At 39.7% G+C, this 15445-nt stretch overlaps 1 protein-coding gene across 1 annotated transcript; it reads left to right on the forward strand.

The window, feature by feature from the left end:
- Positions 1-1696: 1696 nt before the first annotated feature.
- On the forward strand, positions 1697-10797 carry alx3 (ALX homeobox 3). Its single transcript, XM_042099635.1, has 4 exons — positions 1697-2083; positions 6693-6970; positions 7464-7589; positions 9666-10797. The coding sequence occupies exons 1-4, from the start codon at positions 1741-1743 to the stop codon at positions 10008-10010; spliced, it is 1092 nt and encodes a 363-aa protein (XP_041955569.1). The 5' UTR covers positions 1697-1740; the 3' UTR covers positions 10011-10797.
- The last annotated feature ends 4648 nt before the right edge of the window (positions 10798-15445 follow it).

Consider the following 15445-nt stretch of genomic DNA (forward strand, 5'->3'; position numbering starts at 1 on the left):
AAGTGACGATATTAACCTGAATGTTTCTAAACGAAACTTTGAAATTGCAGGTGGCTGTTTGTGTCATCTGTCAGGGCTCCAACTCGTGAAATAATACGAATGTTATGTTAAAATAATAGGCCTATTAATAATAATAATAATAATAATAATAACAATAATAATAATAATAATAGGTTTATGATGTTTTTGGGCCTCATAATACAGGCTTATAATCTAATAAAACAGGATACAAAATTACACATTTTCATTATTAATACCTATAGGATAAATAATGTATTCTCGTCCTTTATATAAGGTAGGCTGTCAAACTTTACAAACACATTTTACGCTTTACACTTTGGGCCTTAGGCCATAATATTGCCCTGGTTTACCCCAAATCCCATTTTGTTCCACACACAACAAATCATAAAGAGCATTCAACATGAGGAGAAAGTCATTGATTAGGTTAAAACCGGTTTTCGTGAAGCATTGTGGTTGAACAAGAAATGCGGTGCGTTTATTTTATTTCGAAACGCAGGCTGGGTAGGCCTACCTATTTATCCTTAAATTAGACCAAGGCGACGTTGTGTTGTGATTAGCACTACAATTATAAAATTGATTATTGAGGCCCGAATTTAATCTGAGCAGTGTGTTCATTTTTAGAAGTTAGGTCTACAAGGATAAGCTCAGTGTGTTTGAATGGCAAAAGCCCATAGTCAACTTACTCGTCTGAGCCTGTAGACTCCTGAAGTCTGTTGAGGCCGTACTGTGTCTCTGCACTGAATGACAGTCTGATCGATTCTGGATTTACAATGAAATTAGTAGGGTTTACACGCATAAGATAAGGCATGATCAACAGGCTATAGTTTATGATTAGGCTATATTTTATTTATCCTTCTAATTGTTTATTTGGGTGGATTTGGTTATTGTAATTCCTCTGATTTTAACACGTTTTTAAGCCAGACCTATTCGATTTTCGAATTGTAACACATTCTCAAGAATAAGGATGTGTTGTGATGATGCATTTGGATGTAGGCTACAGTTCTTGAAGGCCAGACCAGACAATTTTGGGTTGAAAATGAATACTGACCCTTTTATAACTTGCAGCTATATTCAGGACTGCCACTATTTACTTCCCACAAGTCAGAAAGACTTTCTGAATGTTCTTTCGAACATTTATGCCTACTAAATCATATTTCTCAGATTTATTTGAACATTTATTGAACCCATAACTATTAGTATAGTGTAATATTATTATGGTATTAAAAAGATCAAAAATAGTCTGCATCCTTAGAAACCAAATCACCCATCAACCCCCTTTTTTCTCTGTGCGTATTTGGCTTAATTTCTGTACCACTGCGTTCTACCCACCAGGCTTAATCGATCAAATGTCCCGTTTGGAAATATTCAAAAGACATCCAGTTGGTTGTGTAAATGATGTTGTGACATACTTAACACTTGGCTGTCTCTGGCACCCCGCCCCTTGCGCCGTTTTGTTTTAGTTTCAAAACCAACGAAGGAATTAAATGGTTAATTGGAATGACAGGAACCACACGTGATTGAATTCTTGGCGGATTAAATCAGACTGCTGTCTTGGTCCCCCCTGTTTCACGGGTCTTTGTTTCTGATCTTCTAAATCCCACCCACTTGAAATGGAGAAGGGAAAAAAATCTCTCTCTCTCTCTCTCTCTGTCCATTCACACACAAACGTTTTCACTGTTGATAGTGCCCTGGTCCTCCAAAGGCTCTCTGGACAGGGCGATGGAGACGGAGGGTTGTTTGTCTTTTTCCTCTCAGCCAAACAGGACAACGCCAGAAAATTCACCTAGTTTGGAGCATAGTTCCGGATCTTTCTTTCCCTGCGATGAGCTCCAAAAAGTTCCGCACCTTCCTCACCCGCATCGGCTCGGTTTGCGGGGCGACTTTTACAACTCACCGAATGTCGGACGTTTTCCAGACGACTCCACGGACTTTACGCACGGCGTCCCAGGCTCGAACGCCCGGGCATCGCCGGGAAAGCACAACAAATATCTGGAAAATATTCAGGATCAAAAAAACCTATCTTTAAGTGGAAAGGCGTCATTTTATGAAAATAACCCAGAAGGTAAGATGTAAATGAATTGGCAAATTAGATTAGACGTATTACAGTGACTGCCATTAATTGCAGTGATTTGCTGAAGTTATGGCCATAGATAGTAAAAGTGGAAATTATAGTAGCAATAGGTAATACTACTACTAACAATAATAATAATAATAATAATAATAATATTGCCTATGTATATGACATTTTAAAAAAAAATCTGTGCCTACCATACGTGTATTGAATGACAAATCGGACCACTTATTATGTTTGGTTGACCTTAGAGAAGGTCAAAACAGGCCCCGCAAGCTAACATAAATGGCTACATATTATCTAGTCTGTCAAGCATAATAATTCTTCAAGATTGTGTTTGCTGTTTTTTTAAGTTAATACTTTAACCTTTCACTTTAGCAATGCTCTGGGCCCATGGTACATTGCTTCAGTAATTTATATATTTCTTAATAACCTATGCTCTGTAAACTCTGATCATATATAACCTGCTACAGTATTACGTTCAATTTTATTTCTTTTTTATATAAAATTATCTAATTTAAAACCACTATATATCCATTCACTTATTAAATCACACCAGAACCAAGCGATTCATAGATTCTAGATTATGTTTCTGTGCCATGTATTACTACATGCTTTTTAATCTCTCTTTTTTCCTCTTACAATTTTGTATGAGTATAGACAGAAGACGCTACAGAAAATTCAAATATTATGAGTACAAATTCTAGATGTAGCACATAAGTTCATTAAACCTTATTAAATTACACAGATGGCAGCACAACTATTGCATCTTAGTATGAATAAGTCATCTGAGAAACTGACAATCATAAAAATCAGTAAATAAAAATGTAATAGACAACAGAAACAAACATATTTTGTGGCTTAGAGTTTAAACAGAATAACCAAGCCACCAACAACTCCAAAGGGAATATATTTAATGTTATTTAAATCCAGATAATGCATCGATAAAATGGGCTTAAACTGATTATGAATGGGTTTCAGACATTATGAAGTTGGATGGCCTGAGGGGCTGTAGCATCAGATGAATGGTTAGAGTCTACACTTTATTTATTGCTGTATATAAACCTACATTAAACCTAATAGACATTTTGATATGAACTTTGTGATAACAGTATCCTTCATAATATACAATGGAGTGTTTCATGTTACTGCCAAGGATGGCTTTCCTTCATCTCTCTAGTTCATCAGCATTGAAAAATGTCTTTCACTGTTTTGAAAAAGAACTTATGACACGGCCTTACTACAAACAAGAACTTCCTGTGGTCTTGGATTACACTAAAAGAGTCTCAAAGAAGAATTCAGGCTGTCTACAAAAACCAAGAGTCATTTTCATTTAGGCCTATTGTGGTGGAACACTTTTGTAAATTATATCACAAATTAACGCATTAAATGACAAAGAAAAAGAAAAAACAGAACATTTACAAAGAGGCACAGTGAAAAAATGTACATTCAAAATTGCTGTTTGTAATGGGGGGGGGGGGGGGGGGGGGGGTGTCAACAAACCTCAGCTGGCTAATTGAAAGACAAGCAAAGTTGTTATATGCTTTATAGTATGGCATGATTTTGTTAAATAGACATTCTGTGGAACAACAGTCTCCACATCCTCCAACAAGATATGACTAAAAGGGCTCCACCATTATCAGGTCAAAGCCATGCAGACATTTTCTCTTGGTATTAGCGATGCCATGGTATTAAAATGTTCTGTAGAAACACCTTGTTATTTTCTACGCATTTAAGCAGGCAGGAGAAAGAGAGAGCAGAATTGAACACTTTGATATCTTGTAAACATGGAGGGGCACCACAGCTTCTTGCACCTTCAAAGACAGACTCCCCTTCCTGTTTTGACTGTTGGTGGCTGGTGGGAGAGGACCTTTGAAATGAAAGGGAAACTGCAGCTTTGGCTTTATGAGTGGGGGTCCAAGTATGTGTTTGACACTTAGCCTATTAGCTGTCATTTGAAAGCCTTTAGACATATTACCCAAATTGTGATGAAGTTATTTATAATTGTACTTAGGACTATAAAAATATATAGGCCTATAGCCCATAGTTTTGCTGTATTCCAGTGCAGAATGCAACCACATGTTCACGCCTATATATGTACAACATTTTCAGTGGTTAACAGTAGGTTGTTTATGGTTGGATAATTCTTGAAACAGTTCTGCCCTAACAGTCCCTGCAAGTTCAAATATGTGTGATTGCATTAATGTTGAATGTGCCCTAATGTTGTAGAGGTAGGCTACTGCACAGAGCTTATATTTGAGTACACTGCTTAGCCTACTGTGCACTAAAAAGCCACAGTCAACCAAGAGAACATGCATTCAGAAACTACGCTGTTTTACAGTTTACAACATTTTCTTCTAATTGAGTTTAGTATTTTTAGACAGAGAATAATTTCAAAAGGCTTTCAGCTTGAACTGTAGCAAAGGGTCATTCCTAATTGTGAATGTCTTGCTGTGTTGAATATGTCCCTCTGTGTGATGGAAGATTCGATTAAGCTCTGCATACTGTTTCGGTTAGGCTGATGCTTTGACTCTAAAGGGTTTTTTTTATGACCTTGGGGTTAAAAATTTGATTTGTTAACCTAGACTCATCATCAATCTCACAACTGATTTCGGAGGAATCGTAGTCCAAATCCCACTTTTTTTAGGCGCAAATACCCATCGGCTATAGTGGGCGAGTTTCATCACACGTCTCTCTTTATATTATTGAATATGTTAAATGCAGGCATTCTATCTCTTTTAAATCAAACTGTTGTTCATTTAGATATGGCTATATGGTGAACATGTCAATAGGCCCACGCATGATGGGCGATCGACAACTGCTAGTTGTTTGGAACATTAATTATGTTCCGTAATATAGTTAATTTATTTTGTTCATATAGGACCACAACAATGAATCCGAATACGTGCTTTTATCACATTTGACACTCCTTGGGGTCATAGGTTAATAAAGAGGTCAGATAAGGGAACGTTTCTGACGGCATTGCATTGCTTCAACTGTTCATCGGAGAAACGATTTCTTGATTCAGTTAACTGTTATTTTGTTATGCTGGCTTCAGAAACGAAACCCCATTCAATATCACAGCATCTAATTTTAAGTAGCCTACTTTATCAACGTAGACCCAGACCCCCCCCCCCCCAATCACTCACTGAACTTGACCAATATTGTCTGACAGTTAACTCGTTGTTCTTCGTGTAGCATATAGTTGAATAGCATGGCTAAATATAAAGCCTATAGAGCTGCCCGCAGAAGCTGCACGTCACGTCCAAACAATTATTCTTCGGTGATATCTGAGAACGGGCACGCCATCACTACACTGTTAGTTATAACGTGTTTACTTTTCCCGTGTGTGTGGCGGGAATATATCTGAAAGGGCTGACGTTAGAGGCGCTTTCGATGGCTCAGTTATATCAGCGCATCTATTCTCACTTCCACTGTCTCGCTGTCCAGAGACAACATGGGAAAGTTCATTGCTGTTGAACCCCCGCTTCCTCTCCCAGATCTCCTTTATACCTCCTGAGTAAATTGAACATTGGCTGGTCATATCCTTTCAGCTCATTACATCAATCTTAACAGTTTTTACTCGATTTTTGTTTTTTGTCACGATTATGGTCAGATTTTATAGGTAGCCTACTTAAGCCTATGCCGACCAGCAGGAATTATTTAGATGTGGTTATCAGTGGTAGTGCTACTTTATATGGAGATTATACAGCGAGTGTTTTATCATTATGAAAACTTCATCCATTCAAACATCCGTTCATTTGACTGTCATTTTAGGCATTTTACACGTACCTAATTATATTCATTTCAACAAACTATAAACTGCACGGAAAAAGCCTATAGCATAGCCTATAAACTGCACACAGAAATGTCTATTACAATTGAAATAATTGTTCAATTTATCAGAAAGAAATTGCATTTCATCTTGACATTCTGAATTCTAGATGAGGGGCCTCCATTCTCTGTGATTTGAATGTCAAGAATTATTCTTCATACTTCAGTGTTTTGCAATTGAGTTTGCTTCTCAGGTATTTACCATATTTGGAAGACCAATGATATCTACAGCTATTGGAGGATTACTGAAATGAGAACATTCATGCTACACACATCATGAATGTGTGTCAATAATATAAGAAAATAGCAAGCAACATATTTACCTCTCTTCCTTTGGTTTCAAGGAAAAGCAGAGAGGATGTTCTCAAACCAATCACTATTGCCAAACCATTTTTATGAGCCATTTATCCATAAATTAAATATAATCTTTGAAATTCATGTTTAAATAAAATTACGTTCATTTGCACATTATGAGGATATTATATTGCAAATAGGTCAAACCTATAGGTTGATAATCTCACCCACACTCTTAAAACGAATATGTATCTCTGTATCCAGATAGGGACACCACAGTTCGTGTTGTTTCCTTTTTTAATTTGTTACACATATGTGTTGAAAATAACACAACTTGCATTTTTTTTAACACATCTCTCTGTCGAGATAGGGACAACACATTCGTTTTGAGATTGCACTACCCCTCAAACATTTACACAGACTACACCATTACCTGTGATTTCTCTGACACTCCTCTCATGATCTCCCTTAGGAGAGAAATCTCTGGCCAAGCCACTGGGTTACCCTGCACTGGACTCAGACTGCTGTGGAAAACTCAAAGAGCAGCCCAACGGGGGACTCCATCCGGGGGACTCCATCGCTGACTCCATCGACCTGTCGAGCAAGAACAAGAAGCGGCGCAACCGCACCACCTTCAGCACCTTCCAGCTGGAGGAGCTGGAGAAGGTCTTCCAGAAGACCCACTACCCAGACGTGTATGCCCGCGAGCAACTCGCTCTGCGAACCGAACTCACCGAGGCGAGAGTGCAGGTGAGGCCTTACTGACACATCACATGTTTTTTTAATTTTTTATAATAATATTAATTTGATTTTATACATGTAACAGAAATTGCTTATACCAGTACAGAACCTTAAAATGTACAGTCCTACTAACTCAGGCTATAGGTATTCACATTCTGTTACTCACAAGCATTCATACTCATTTACATTCACCCACATCTACATAGGACACCAACACTATGACCCATCCCATGTTGAGGGTCAAGGGTGTCTCTTCATGGGTCATGTTCTAAAAAAATATGTAATGTATCCAGCACTGTATAGGAAAATAGCCATTACTTAAAGTTTAACAATGGCATTTTGTACAATGATGAATTTGACTGTAGTTTAATTTGGGGAACTGTAGAGAAAGCGCAGTATCATCAGTGACTCACCTGATGTGTGGTGTGCCAGCCAGTTCTGGCAGCCTTGTATGATTCTGCTTCAGGCGCTCTCTTGCTCACAGAGTTCTCTTTCTCTGCAGGTTTGGTTCCAGAACCGGCGAGCCAAGTGGAGAAAGCGGGAGCGCTACGGGAAGATCCAGGAGGTGCGGAATCATTTTGCTGCCACTTATGATATCTCCCTCTTACCTCGTTCCGATACATACCAGGTACACACTTATGATACCCCCCCCCCCCCCCCCCCCCCCCCACCTTGCTTCGATACATACCAGGTACACACTTTTGATATCTCCCTCCTACCTCGTTCCGGTACATATCAGGTACACACTGACGTATAGACCCATGGTGTGTCTGAGCAATATACCACTGCCAGCACACCACTGCTAAATCCTAAAACACACACACACACTCACACACACACACACACACACACACACACACACACACACACACACACACACACACAATTTCATCTTTGGTCAATAATCTGTAACTGTAACTGTAAACATGTGGCAGTGGAATACCAATGTTAGCTGGATGGATTTTTGTTTATAGCCTAAATATAAAAAAGATTAATATTCATTTACTTCAGCCATGTGACATAGCACTACATGATCCTTCCCAAAGCACTGTAACAGAGTCTAACCTGGTATTATACATTATGTCCACATTGGTCCTCAGTGTTTGTTTAATTACATATTGTTCTGAAGATAGTAACACTAATCACTGTATTCATCATTATCACCATTATCACATACCTACACTCACATGCTTTGGCAGTTATTATTACTCAAGCCTCGCGAACAGGCGCGTCGAACTGGGGGTAAAACCAGTACTTATAGGGCCCCAAGGGGGAGGGAGGGCCCTTGAAAAGTCTGGAATATATGAATATATGCATGGGGGGGGGGGGGGGGGGGGGGGGGCATGGGTGCCCAGGACGGCTTATGCATAGGACCCAGGATCTTGTGCTACGCCCCTGCTACCGAATCAATGAAATTGAATTGGTGATGATGGTTTACACCACTGTAAGGCTTGCATTAGCTGTAGTTAGAAAATATTTCAATTATTTGCAACAGTCAAATTTGTTTTCATTATTATTGTTCATTGTGTTAGCTTTAGCAATTTTCAGAATGAAAGTTAAGTGTAAATAATTTTAAGTAACTTACAATTCTTCTCAGTTGAGCATCACAGCGTCTGTAATTTGAAATCTTCACCATCTGAGCCTTTGGTCTCACTTAATCTATGGTCACATATTTGTCTGTCTCCATACCTGCAGTTGGCAGTGATATTTACAAGCAAGATAGATAGATACAAAGTATTGGACTTGGATTAGGGTAAATTGATATGAGCAAGAGTTTAGGATTGTTTGAGATAAAGGGCAGATTGTTGTTAGGGTTAGTTCTAAATTCTATACCTCAACCCATATTGCTGCCTCTCCTTTTCTAACTCCTCATAACTGTTCTTTTTCCTTGTTGCTCTACTCTCTCTCTTTCTAAATAACAAGTCCATGAGTTAGTATTATTTGAAAGCTTATGCTGGGTTCATGGATTAGCAATATATATAATACACAGTATACATTTAGCAAAAAAGTAAATGTGGTATTCCCTAACTTCTAACCTTAAATTCTTGAATCGTAGACTACAGGCTTAACTCACCCCTCTTTCATTATCATGGATTCATGTTAACTTTCTAAATAAAAGTTAGTTTATTTCAGTCTGTCACTGTTATTTCGCTATGTGAATGAAGATAGCTTACCAATATGCTACAATCAGATAGAAGATAGCGTAACGCTGTAATGCTTTCCTTAATTAGTTTAGTTGTTCACTTATTGGTTGATAAGTTTTGAGATAGTCAGATACATTCACAGACAGTACCTGCCTTAGCTTCCATAATATTTTAAATCTGAAATCATCATCATGGATCTCGTTGTCAGTTCAATGTAGAAATCTCAAACAGTAACAGTGAGATATGTCAATTGCTTGAGTTGGGAGCCCTGGTTTTGCCAGGCAGCTGTTCTCTCTTTCCAGTAGCCTACCGCTATTGAATTCTAGAGGTACGCAGTAGCCTACAGGACCATATTATTTTGGACGACAGTCAACTGAATTTAAAACTATTCTGACTACATGCTATCCTTTGTTAGACCTTTTTGTCTAAACAATAACTACATGAATAGGCTGACCTTAATTATCCACTTTGAAAGACTCAGTCATTGCATTCCCAATGTCCAAAGTGGGCAGCCCCATGATGTGTCTTCAACCCCTTTACCCTAGTCTCTCTGTGCTTAGATGCAGGGCAACCTGTGGCCGGGGGGAGCAGGTACAGGAGGGGCCGGTGCGCCCGGCGCAGGGTGCGTCCTGGGGCCGGACAACATGTCGTCGTCCTGCATGACGCCCTACTCCCATCCTCACGGCAACCTCCCGGGCTTCATGGGCATGTCTGCGTCTCCCAGCCACCACCACCACCCGCACCACCCGGGTATCAATGGCCTCTACTCACTGCACGGCTTTCCAGGGGGCCTGGGGGCCCACTCCTTCGAGGCCAGTCCCGAGTCTGAATACAAGCCTTCAGGCCTGGTGGCGCTGCGTATGAAAGCCAAGGAGCCCGGCAGCATTCTGTCCTGGCCAACATGACCGCAGGGCTGATCCTCGTCTCCGTTCGGACTGAGCCGCCGTGGACCCATGCATACCAACATTCCAGCGCACATAGAGCACACACAAGTGTGTGCCCCTTAGACGCAATCTATGCTCATCCCTCCTACACATAGGACACTCTCAGTACGTGTGCGCGCATGCACAGACTCACTCCCTCTCACACACACACACACATACACACACACACACACACACACACACACATGCACACACGCACACACACACACACACACACACACACAGGAGTGATTTTTGGACCACAGAACTACCCCAGAATAGAAAAAATGTATAATTTTGCAGTCTTTTCTAGTTTTTACAATTCTTATATGTTGGTCTGCATTATGGAGCTACTAGGTGTAAAGATTTGTTATCACTTCCCAACAGTGTCTAGTTTTCTGGTTTGAACATCTGAAAAGCTTCAGTTTTCTGCGATCAAGTGAGCCATTGTAAATCTTGCACAAAACATGCCTTATTGTCTAAAATGATGCTGATTCCTTCAATATTGAAATTCTTTGCAAGCATTGTTAAGACCAAAGTATTAAAAACATTTGCTATTTAATGATATAAATGTTAACTGCATATTGTCAATGTAGATTGGGCTTTAGTATGACCATTAATAAATGTCTTTGTGTTTCAATTCCATCTCTATCAGAGAAAAAAATTATGAAGCTTTGCAGGATGTTTAGTGTTGCTCAGATACACATAAAAACTCAGTCCCTGCACTCAACAGAGCTTGATCCTTAGTTGTGCTCTGTGCTGCCCCCATGTTGTCACCAGAATTAATGCAGTGTGATCAAAATTGGCTAAAATTAATTCTTTGGTTGCAGCTTGATGAATCACCTTCTCAGAGTGTAACTAAATTATGACTCACATTTAATTCTTCACTTCAAAATTAAAATTGATTTAGGAGAATAAATTGCTTTTATCACACGGTAGCATTCATTTTTATTGCACACAATTTATTTAGATCATAATTATGGATTATACTAAAACAATAATAATGCAATTTTACCTATCTCTTCAGACTAAACACCTGGAAATATTTTGCGTATCTTGAAGTCTTGAGCTTAAGGTTTGTACAGACAATAACCTCCACTGGCATAAGAGCAGTGAGTCTATTTCTGAAACCCATATCACCACTTCTCCCCCCATAGCACCTCATGCATCAATAGCAAGTGGCAGGGCTATTGATGGAAAACTAACTGTGACCAGTCTACCACAGAGGGTTGACAAAGCAGGTCAGCTACCTCAATTCTACCCAAAGACATACCTCCCCATGTGGCAGCAAGGGATAAACCACAAGACCAAGTAATGAGTGATGAGATACCTTTCTAGATCCTAGGCTAAATGTAACATTAGAATTATATATATATATATATATTAGTTGGACAAACACTTAAAAATATATCTGACAAAAATGAATAAGCAATAAGAGCTTTCTTAAATAATTTTAATGTTGCACGTGCCTTTATGTGCACAGAATATATGTCAAATGTCTGTTGTCAAACATGTAAGCTTTTATCTCACATATCAATGTGAGTTAGACCCTGTGTGGCTTTAAAAGCGAAAGGAAATCCAATCTGTTCAAAGCATTTCCCCAGCATCTCGAGTACTGGAGGAACACAGCACAGACAGCCCCCGATATGGACTGTTGCATGGGGATGGCTCCATCTGGAACTAAAAGGCTGCTTTTATTTCTCAGACAAACAGAGCAGCCAGCGCGGTGCTCTCGGCAAGTATTCGTTACTGCTCCTCTCCTTCGTATGTTCAGCATGACAGCAACTCTGGAACACATTAGCTGCCAGTCTCGAGACTGTACCGTGTTTTTGTGTGAGCCAACATGTGGTTCCAATAGACGAGAGAGCTGGCCCGTCAGAAACACTTTCCACACCCACAGCTTCGAATTCCAGCCAGGCCCTTGGAGACAGAGGGACTCACTCCGGCTATACAGGCACACTGATTATACACCAGATAAAGTGGACGAGATAAAATGGTGAACTAGTATGGAGCGAATTTGGTGTGTGTGTGTGTGTGTGTGTGTGTGGGTGGGTGGAAGGTGGGAGGGGTTGACTGGTGGAAACCACAGGAGGCAAACAGGAAGAGGTACAGGTTCGTTGTTCAGACATGGTCTACGGCTTGTCTCCCAGAGATGTGTGCATAGATTTGAAAATGCAGAGCAAAAATGCAAATGGACTACTCAACTGGCCTCTTAGACAAAGAATTGACCAAAAGTCATTTTGAGAATTACTGCTAGGTGACCCATAGTACTAATATCATATTCTCTAATTTATTAGTTATTAGTTATTGGTCATGTTTTTTTCCTGACATTTCCACATTAAGTCAAAATGTAAAGACTATAGGACAATCTGCGAAGAAAACAGAAATACTCAGTCCTCAGACTTATGCTATCATTGGTTAAAGATAACACTGAAAAAAAAAAACTGGTAAATTGCTTTAAGCACAAGAATTTTAAAATACCAACAAAAACATGCAAATAAGTACATAATTGTTATATAATGACTCCACAATAATACAAAATCAATACAATTTAATGCACATGTATTACGCATGAAAGGCACATACTTTCAAGGAAATGTGATTTTTTCTTTACATAATTACAGATGAACTACAAATACTCAAATTCAACAAAGCTATTTCAGTCAAACTATGACACTATCACAACTTTCATCAAATGTCGCCATCTACTGCAAAATGACTGGAAATACAGATTGCAGAGTTTCTTGGGGTGTGACTGTGAACTACAGTAAAATGCGCACAGATCATGGCACTTAGTGATAAAATCCACATGCACTCAAGCTATGTTATCATTAGAGTTCACTTATCTTTTGACTCATCGTCAAACCTCCGATCATCACTGGCCTTATGTGCTCCCCATTTTCCTCTAAACCTGCGACTCAGACAAGTTTGTCTCAGTGATTTGACTGAGACTAGTGAGATAATGTGCTACTTCAAGTGACAGGGAGAAACCTCTTCTTGCTGGAGCTACAGTGGCTCTGGGTTTAGTCTTTTTTTTGCCTATAAATAATATATATATATATATATTATGTCTATAATACGGGTGGACCAAGCTTTTTTAAGGTGTTGTGTCCTGAAGATGCCTGATGGAATATGAAGCTAGTGACATCTGGTGGACAGACACTAAAAGTGTGCCTATGCATTCCAAGAGGACCTCCCCTTTTGTCCTCAGTTTAAAGGCGTAGTCAGCGGTTGCACAGGAAAGCACATTTGTTTATGTGTATGTTTATATTTAAATTTCTTAGCAGATGATTTTGTACAAAGCAATGTACATTATATTTTAACCAATGACCAAACAAAGCACACCAGGGAGGTAGCTCATTCCTCCCTCCAGTATTCCCAGTGAAATTCCACACAGGGTTTTGATTTTGTTTGGGGGAGCTTGGGCTGCCTACAGAGACTGGGTTTTTATACAGTGTACTCACGGGATGAGCAGCTAGCGGATCGTGAGGGGCTTGAAATCGAGTACAATCGCTGACTGCACATTTAATATGCTCCATAATGTGAACCCTCCATGGATTATGTATTTCAAATATACAAAATAGTCATCCTGTTGAGACAAAAGATTTCTCTGAAAATAAAAGCCTAAATGGTGCGCTCAAACCAAGTGTGTTGTTGATGTTGCCAGATGTGTCTGATAAGGAAGTTAGCCTATTAGCCATTTACCTATCACTGTAAACAATGCAGGAGAACATCAGTCTTTACAGTGGTCATGTGGAATAGGAAGAGACAGCAGACAGATTGTATGTCTCCTGAGCATATGGCAGGGCAGAATTGGCCTTCACAGTGATCATGGATGCCCACAGTGGCTCACCCTGCATATGAAAAGCCTGACAACACGCAGAAGATGCTCTACTTGTAACAGGACATTTAAGTGGATCAGATTTTGAGGACAAGAACCTGGTCTAAAGATTTGTGGACCAGTTTGTCACGTTCATCAGTGTAATGGAAATATACTGCTTGGTAGGCATCCATATTCATTGAAACATGGACAAAGCGAGTGACGGGCTATGTTCACAGGCAAAGATTTTTTGCCAATGTGATTTAATTCAATCCAGCCCCAGATTATGTTGTTTATACATACATCCTGAACGCCACAATCCATACAAAATGTCCTTTTAAATGAACATACATTTAATCCAAACAGAATGTTTGCACATGCCGGGAAGTAAAAACTTTTTGGCTGATAGATAAGTGTTACCATAGAGAGGACTCATTTCCTGTTTTGCTTTCTTGGTGACAGACTGAGCATTCTCATGAAGAGCTTGCCTTTAGTTCTCCCTTTCTCATTTCACTATTTTAAAAGAAAGCACAGAGACCAGTAAACAGAAGAAGTCAATTCTACTCATGAAAGATTCTGTTGAGGTAACATTGTCATTGGGTATGGGGAGGATATTTGTGCAGCAAACCTTCAGTACATTCTGTATAACTGAGTTGGATCCAGACATTACCATGCAGTGGCTTATATTCCATTTGTCCCGAAGACTGAGACTCAGTTCAGGAGGTTTTCAGTTATCCTCATGTTTAGTGGGTGGGGGCTCTAAGGTTGACATGTGTCAATCAAGATTAGGCATGAAATCTGAAGTGTAGGAGAAAACGCGGTGACGCAGCATGCAGAGATATTCCGGCACACACACACGCACGCACACGTGTACACACACACACACACACACATGCACACACACGCACATGCGCGCACGCACACACACGCGCACACACACACACACACACACACAACCAAATAACAGACCACCACAAAATGGACAGTCACAAATGGTGGTGGTTCTTTGGGCCTGAATTCCAAGCTGAATATGTCACTTCTAGTAGACAATTCAGTTGGCAATATGTGCCACTAAGTCAAAATCCAAACTGCTTTGTAAGTGTAGATGTCCTGGAGCGTGTAGATGTCCTGGAGCGTACTAGATTCATACATGCAGCAAGATGCCACTTCCAGGGGGCAAAATTAGCAAACTGAATGAGCTACAAAATACTTTGTAGTCAAGACAGCTTCTGTTTCCATTGCCACATCTCACACTGAGCATTACAAATGGTTCAATGGCATCTAAGAGCTGGGAAGTAACAAAGTACAAATACTTACTGTAAGTAGCATTTTAAGGTATCTGCTGTACTTTACTTTACTACATTTTCACATAAATATCTGTACTTTCTACTCCGTACATTTTCAAAACTCTCTTCAAATGTCTTGTTACTTTTGTGTTGATGCATTTGAGGCGAGTTGTCATTTATTTGAGTTCATGGGCCTATCTCACGTTAAAATGCGTCTTTCCGGTTTCGAGTCTACTAGGCGTATCTTTACTTCCGGGCTGCCATTAAAAGTGAACGAGAATGGCGCAGGCGAGAAGCTAGAAGTGGTGTTG

This window comes from Alosa sapidissima, chromosome 7, assembly GCF_018492685.1.
Source record: "Alosa sapidissima isolate fAloSap1 chromosome 7, fAloSap1.pri, whole genome shotgun sequence".
NCBI classification, from domain to species: domain Eukaryota; kingdom Metazoa; phylum Chordata; class Actinopteri; order Clupeiformes; family Clupeidae; genus Alosa; species Alosa sapidissima.

What these genes read in the sequence shown, in the direction of transcription:
- alx3 (XM_042099635.1), top strand. Translation starts at nt 1,741, where the DNA reads ATGGAGACGGAGGGTTGTTTGTCTTTTTCCTCTCAGCCAAACAGGACA. An exon ending in TTATGAAAATAACCCAGAAG is followed by an intron (nt 2,084 to 6,692) that starts GTAAGATGTAAA and finishes GATCTCCCTTAG; the next exon opens with GAGAGAAATCTCTGGCCAAG. An exon ending in CTCGTTCCGATACATACCAG is followed by an intron (nt 7,590 to 9,665) that starts GTACACACTTAT and finishes CTCTGTGCTTAG; the next exon opens with ATGCAGGGCAACCTGTGGCC.